At 35.3% G+C, this 7890-nt stretch overlaps 1 protein-coding gene across 1 annotated transcript; it reads right to left on the reverse strand.

The window, feature by feature from the left end:
• Positions 1-5011: 5011 nt before the first annotated feature.
• LOC126622575 (uncharacterized) lies at positions 5012-6331 on the reverse strand. Its single transcript, XM_050291357.1, has one exon. It carries the CDS (start codon positions 6329-6331, stop codon positions 5012-5014), a length of 1320 nt encoding a protein of 439 aa, XP_050147314.1.
• Positions 6332-7890: the final 1559 nt, after the last annotated feature.

The following is a 7890-nucleotide window of genomic DNA, read 5'->3' on the forward strand; positions in this document are numbered from 1 at the left end:
ACCATGGTAAGTCTCAAAATCCCTTTAATTTTTCATTTTAAACATGATCTTGTACCGTTTTTAACCTTTGTATGTGATTTGGGGAAAGGTTAGTGCGGATTGGATGAGGGAAGGATTTTCCAGTTTTATGGGAAATGAAAACTGTGGCCTTCTAACCATTTTCAGACCAATTTCTCAGCCAACACTGACCACAACTAGACTTCCAATAGGTATAGATTTATTTTGTACACTTCTAGGTTCACTTGGGTTTTTGTATCACTGGTTTTGGTTGATATTTGAGCTCATTTGGAGCTCTAAAAGTCAGCCATGCAATCTGCAAAAACTACAGATTTCATCAAGAAGGCTTGTGAAAGCACGTGGGCAGCCACGAGTGGTGTATGCAGTGCGTGGATGCCAGTGCAGCCATCTTGTGGTGGGGCGTAGAGGAACCCAAGGTCGCTCCTTTGGTTTCTCGACGTGTTAAACCCAAATCTGCCCTCCGTTTTCTGAAATTCGACCATTTCAAAATAGTTCCTTTAGTAGCCGTACTTAGTACGAAAAACACGTTTAAATGTTAGTACATTATATATTTACATTAATGATTTCGTTTCTAGGCGAAACGCATCACAAGGATCTTCAAAACCCACAGGCAGGTTCGACCCAATGACATAATCTGTGAGTGGGTCTTTACTTATAAATATCATATATTTATTAAGTTTCCATTTACACATTTGAAAAAGAATTTTATACGTATGCCTGGATTAGAATAACGTTTATAAGAATTAGCGAAATAATAGAATTTACAAAATTATCCTAAATCCTATGAGATGGATATGTATGTGTACTTTTATGGGATTTTAATTACGGCCATGATCAATATTTTATTTATTAGTATTATGTTGATGTGAATTATCAATTTACTGTTGCGTGATCGTATTTACATTATTTGCTCATCGTGTGCTACACTGGTGTCAGTACTCGCCCGGGCCAGGGCCAATCTTCATGTGTATGTTCATATCGCACCGTACGCTCACTTTGGATCCATTGTAGGTGCCAGTCCTGTCCTAGATTGCTATAGGCAATTACCCGTATGTGACGCGCATAGCGCCAGTCTTCACATGATTGTAGTACTAAAGCGTAAATCATACTTGTTTATTTCTGCGAGATATTGTGATTACTAGAAGTTATATGCTTATTTACAAATTTGTGATGTATTGAAGTCTTGAGATATTGTAGGCTACAGTAAGTATTTTCATACTATACATAGTATGTATATTTTGGAAACTATACTTGTTTTATAGAGAGGGCTTATTATATTTTCGAAAATGTTTTTACAAAACTTTATTTTTAGGCTCACTCACCTTGTTTTTCGCCCCTCCAGGTTTAGCAATTGAGCTTTTGTGTCGACGAGGATTTTTGGCAAATCTCGATGTAGGTGGTTACCTTCGATGGTATAATCTCCTACTTTACTGTACTTTACTCGTGTGAAATGGGTTCATTCCTGCCCGCAAGTTAGCACTTTTAGATTTAAATTTATTCACATTTTCCACATCACTACACTTTATGGCTTCGTCACCCTCCTAGTGTCGGCCAGCACAGCTTGATTCAAAGTTCAGGTGGACATTCCGGGTCGGGGTGTGTCAATGCTAGCATGATCGATTAATTGATGTAAGGTACAATCTCTAAACTTGGATTGATGTTTTCGATTATAGTGATTGATGAGATTTTATTATTATAGTAGTAAATATTATTATATAGTCTCGCTAAATATGTTTTCAAAACAGGGGTCATTATGTTAAACGATGATTTTATAACTGTGATAAAACTGGTCCACTCATGTTTTGTTTTATCGACCCTTACTTGATGTAAAAAGAGTAAGCAGAGCACTGGTGATGATGAGTGGGCTTGGTAGTGAACCTTTCATCCTTTCAATTTTCGGTGATGGTTCATTTACTGCAGTTTTATCTTAGTTGTAATAATGGTATAATCGTACCTTTGATTATGCATAGCACTACACTTTATTGTGGTTATTGTTGTGTGAAACTTCTAGCCGCTCTAATGTGATGTGATAATAATAGGGTTAAACCCAAGATAATTTGTGTCTCCAAGTGGGGAGGATGATAAGTGATTTATTGTAGCATCTTTGGATTTTATTAATGAACATCTTTGGTTCAAATTCTTACACATCATAAATATCTTGCTATGACTTCATCATTAAGTTCGCTTATGATGTCATCTCCAGATTGGGTCATATGGTCAATTTAATGTCGGCCAGTACATCACGTCCTCATAACTTTTGTTATTAGGGTCGGGGTGTGTCAGGTGATTTCAAATTGGACTCAACCTCTTAAAACATCTTAAATAACTACTAACATTTAGAAAAATGAGGACTCGTTAGGTTACCAAGGTTAAGTGATGATTCATTAGAATTAATTGATAATGCACTACAACAAAAAAAAACAAAACAAAAAAAAGAGGCTTTTGTGTACAAATTAAGGACACAAATGAGAAGTTTGCGTCTCTTTAAGCACCAACAGACTACAACAGCGCATGTTCAATAAAGGGCACCGCCTATTGTGCCCAGTGGAAAAAATGGACACAAAACATTTATGAACACGGAAACAATGCAAAGTTGGACATGTATACTTTGATCTGACAAATTTTGACAAAATACAGACAACAAAGGCTTCTTGTGTCTATAAATGTGATTTATGCACCATCATATGTGTTTTACTTTATAAATTTGAGCACAAAAAAGATATAAAACAAACAAACAAAAAACTAATTTTTATTTGATCACGGCACAAAAGGTACTATTGTGCCCACTAATCCATTAAACTATTTAAACTAGAGAACTTTAACAAAAAACTTCTGGTATTGTTCACTTTAACGAAAAACCACATTTTTACACTAAAAAGTCAATCCTGATACTATTCACTTTACCCTTTATTTTGTCTTTATCGTTAAAACTCAAAATTTGCAAAAAAAATTCATTAGTTTTACTTTTAAACTAACCTGCCAAATTTGGGGAAGGAAGCCCAACCCACACAAATTATCTCGTAACTTTTTTTTTTTCCATGGGACTTCAAAAGATAAACCTATTACTTTTTCTCTCTTTCCCTACATTTTTCTATTTCTTTCCCTCCCAATTCTTCTCTAGCTCATTTGAGGACGTATCTCACAGCATGTCAGTTCCTGCTCACAGATATCGATTGTCCTTCTCTAACCATCGTGTATCTTCCTTCTTCATCTTATCTCGGCTCGCTGACGCTTCCATACTTTACCACCGCTTACTCGTACTCGATATGAGATCTACCCGCTTAGACGGCCTGCCAACTTGCATGTTCTCACTTGACTAGTCGACAGCATGTTGTCCATACTTGATATGAGATTTTTCATGGTCACTACGAAAGCGATTGGTTGGTTTTTTTTCTCTTTTTTTTTATTGGGTAATTTTTCATTTGATTTTCTTTTTGAATTTTTGTATTTAATTATTTGCCTTATTTAATCTCTAGGCTCTTAAAAAGAAAGGGGCGAAAAACCACCACCAGGGCAGTCCTGAGTTTTTGGGTGTCCAGTGCAAAAGCTCAAAATGTGACATTTTTTAATACAGAAACATATGTTAAAAAAAAAATTTAACGAAGGCTGGAACTCAATCAAAGCTGAGAGGCTAGACCCTCACGCCCAAATTATATTACTTGAAAAAATATACAACGGGGGGGACATAGTACCTAAACCCCGACAATCAAAAATACAATCATATACAACCATTCCTAGCAAAGCTCCTTGAAATTTCAACCTTTAAGAAATTGTCTTCTAGCATTTTTTGAAGCAAAATCATCAATTATATCATCATACTCCAAGTCTTCAATCTCATCCTTTTCAATGCATAAGATTGCTAATCCATTTAGCCTATCTTGAATCATAGTGGTCTGCAAGTAAGATTTTAATAATTTCAATTTTGAAAAACTTCTTTCTGCATATGTCACGGTCACATGTATAGTCAACAGAACACGATAAGCAATCAAAACATTAGGACACATGTTAGTTTCTTTTACAAAGTTTGCTTTTTCCAGGATGTCCAAGGGTTATTAGAGAGAAATGCTTCTTTAGGTAACATCATTTGCAACACTTGTAATTCGGAACATAAGTCGGCTCCATCTACATCCATGGTATTTCCATGTTTCAAATGTGCTTCAAGATTCATACAATTTTCTTTTAGTTGTTTATCATCCAATGAAATTAACTTCAATGCATCAAACAAGAAGCCAAAAATAGATTCAAAAGCCTTTAATTGTTCAAACCTATGTTTCAGTTGAGAAAGAGCAATATCCACTATAATAAGAAAATAATATGTTCTAAATGATTCTTCAGTAGACTGTTGTTCCCTCTTATTACCATCAACTTCATCATGATGTCTTTTTCTAGGTCTATGACGTTTAGTTTGAAAAATAGGGTCAATTTTCGAATCAAGTGCAATTTCTTTAGCATCACGCATGGCAAAAGCAAAACCAGTTTCTTTGTAGTTTTCAAAAAAGTTAACAAGTGCTTCCAATGCCTTTACAGCAACATCAAGACACATGTCTTCAGATTGTAATTTTGTGCTCACCATGTTAATCTTCAACAAAATGTGATACCAAATAACCAAACTTAATACAAAATCAAAACTGGAAAGTTCTACTGATGCTAAACATCCTGCATCCCTACTCAATTGGGGATTCTCAGTAATTTCCACCAATGTAAACAAAGCATTTCTAACTTGGGCTACTTAGGATTTAATTGCTTTAACACTTTCAATGTGACTTTCCCATCGAGTAGTTGACAATGACTTCAAAGCTAAACCATCAATATGTTTAAGCAAAATATTCCAATGCTTTGTAGAGTTGGAAAACTCTGTATATATGTATTGACATGCTCCAAAAAAAGATTTTTCTTTAAGACATGAACTTGCCATATCACAAACTATTAAATTAAGACAATGAGAACCACATGGCATGTAAAAGGCTCTGGGATTTATGTCTAGTAATATTTTCTAGACACCTTGGTGTTTCCCTTTCATGTTAGATCCACTATCATAATCTTGTCCCCTCACATTATCAATATCAAGATCAAGAGACTTTAGGACATCTTGCAACTCATTAAAAAGTCTTTGTCCTGATGTATCTTCCACACTTAAAAACTCCATGAAATACTCCCTTATATTTATTGACCTACTTGACAAGTCAACACATCTCAAAATTAAAGTCATCTGTTCCACATAACTTGCATCAAAAGTACAATCAAGAATGACTAAAAAAAATTTGGCTTCTTTTACCTTTTTAATGATTGCGGTTTTGACTTTTGAAGCTAAAGTAGCTATAAACTCATTTTGGATTTTGTGGCTCAAATAGTGATGATGAATCTCTTTATTCTCAATGAGTTGAAAATGCTTTTGCATTATTGGATCAAACTCCACAATCATTTCAAGTAAACCTAAGAAGTTGCCATTAGAGTCTTCGTAAGGTCTTTCATTTGTTCCATGAAATGCTAAGCTACGTATGGGAAGACATTTCACAACAACAATAATTCTGAGCATCACTTGTTTCCAATGATTTGTCTCTTTCTTGATTCGCATTTGAAATTCTTTATCAATTGTCTGATTTTTTGTCAATCTACTTTTCAACTCAAACCAAGTTCTCGAATTAGTGAAATGCTCTTTACTCTTTTCATGTTGGTCAAGCTTCACACCAAGATGTCTCCAATCATTAATTCCATCTTTTGCTATCTCACTTTTTGAGGCAATTGTTTTAAACAATTTACAACAAAAGCAAAAGACTTTATCCAACTCTTTTGAGTACACGAGCCATTTCCTATCATAAATTTCACCTGTTAGTAATTTTCGATCATAGTAGTGTGAGGAAAATTTTCTAGAGAGTTTGTCCTTAGGATAAGTGAGATTAGTTTCTCGAATTGGTCCCTTTTCTACAAGTAAATCTCTCATTTCTTTATTAAGATCATCCCAAACTCTTGGATCATAAATATTTAAATGGATAATAGGTTCAGGAGATTCAATATTTTCCTCTACACCAATATGATCATCATCAACATTTAAATCCACATCACCACCATTTTCATGGTCTTGAGACTCATCACCAACATTTTCTTCCAAATCACTACCATTTTCATGGTCATGAGACTCTCCAACAACATTTTGTGACTCTTCACCAACATCATTTTCTCTCAAATTTTTAACTAACTCATTCTTTGTAGAGAAAAATTTATTAAGAGATCCGTTTAAACTTATGGCAATTTCGTTATCCTTTGCCTTTTTTTTCCTTTTCATATTACCAGAGAGTTGTTTCCTAAAAGACATGGCTTCGATAATTTGTTTACAAAAATTACCTACACATGATATAACAAAAATATCCTATCAAAATTATCATTCCAACACATATTATATATTTTAAAAACACTAACACAAAGTCTAACATATTATAAAAAATTGGGTTTGAAATAAAATCAAATAATTCAATTAGTCAAGAATTCAATTCATCAACAACAATTCTATATCACTTGCAAAATTTTATATTAAATTATGAATTGATAATTCAAATTTTAAAAATTAATTTACCTCAAAACTCAAAGGGGTTGGTGGTGAGTGAATGCTCTTGCACTTGAGCAACCAATGCCCAATGTTCTGTGACTGCTGTCTGCCTGCGTGCAACAGCTTGCTATTGAACTTTTGAAAAGGGAGTCAGGAACTGAGGAACGGCAGGGAGGAAGTGGGAGAAGTGGGGAACAAAGGGAGGGGTGGCTTGGGTGGGAATTAGGGTTGTAAGGTTATAGGAAATCGGGAAAGGGTTGTAAAATGGGGACCAAGTGGTCCCTTTAATAGTCAAATGTTTGATTGTTTTTTTTTTTTTTTGGCTATAACTCCCAAAACCTGGACCTAGTGGTCCCAAATCCCAAAACCTGGACCGAATGGTCCCAAAACCTGGGCCCTTTTTAAAAATTTCTTGGGCTCTTGCCCTCCAGCCCCTATTTGGGCTCTGGACTTTTTTTTATATTTTTAATTTATATATATGTATACACCTAGTTATTTGGGGTTTTTTTTTTTTGGTGCCCCCTTCAATTTGGGGGCCTAGACAGCTGCCACTGTGGCACTGGGCCTGGGCCGGCCCTGACCATCACTCATGGAAAAGATTTGTGGTTAATGTTGGTGATCTAATGAATGTCTAATTTTAGGGTTGTTGACCCTAAATTGAACAGTCTTACCGTTGAATTACAACGATTGTTGACCTTACTGTTGACCTTTGACTAAGGGTTGACTTTTAATTAACACGTCCCGAATCTATCTAGAATGTTGTAGTTGAAGTGTACAACCTAGAATTATGCGTTTTTTATTGGTAGAATTCAAACACGAGACTTGTGCTTTGTTTTAGGCAGTAATTGTAGGTATTGCCTTGATCTTTGTGCTAGGGTGTTGTATATTTGAAATGTTTATGAAACGTGAGGGCTAGTAGAGGATTGTTAACACATTGTAATGGGGAGTTGTGACGTCACACTTGTATTATGTCTAGTTCCTTTGAGTTGTTCTAAACTAAGTTCTTATAATTTTACACATTTTCGTTAAGTTGGTCAGGAATCGGGTTTCGTTTAGGTTTCGTTGAGTTGGTCCAGAACCCAACCATGCTCTGTTAGGATTCCGTTGAGTTGGCTCAGAATCTCGCTCCCTATTCGGTTCCGTTGCGTTGGCCTGGAATTCCATTCCCTATTCAGTTCTGTTGAGTTGGTCTGAAACCCTACTTCGTTCAGATTTCATTGAGTTATTTCAAAATCTTGTTTCCAATCTGTTTCTGTTGAGTTGGTCCGGAACCCTCCTCCATTTGGATTCTATTGGACTACTTCGGAATTCTGCTTCCGATTCAGTTC

Source organism: Malus sylvestris, chromosome 5 (assembly GCF_916048215.2).
Source record: "Malus sylvestris chromosome 5, drMalSylv7.2, whole genome shotgun sequence".
In the NCBI taxonomy this organism is placed as follows: domain Eukaryota; kingdom Viridiplantae; phylum Streptophyta; class Magnoliopsida; order Rosales; family Rosaceae; genus Malus; species Malus sylvestris.

What these genes read in the sequence shown, in the direction of transcription:
- LOC126622575 (XM_050291357.1), bottom strand. Translation starts at nt 6,331, where the DNA reads ATGTCTTTTAGGAAACAACTCTCTGGTAATATGAAAAGGAAAAAAAAG.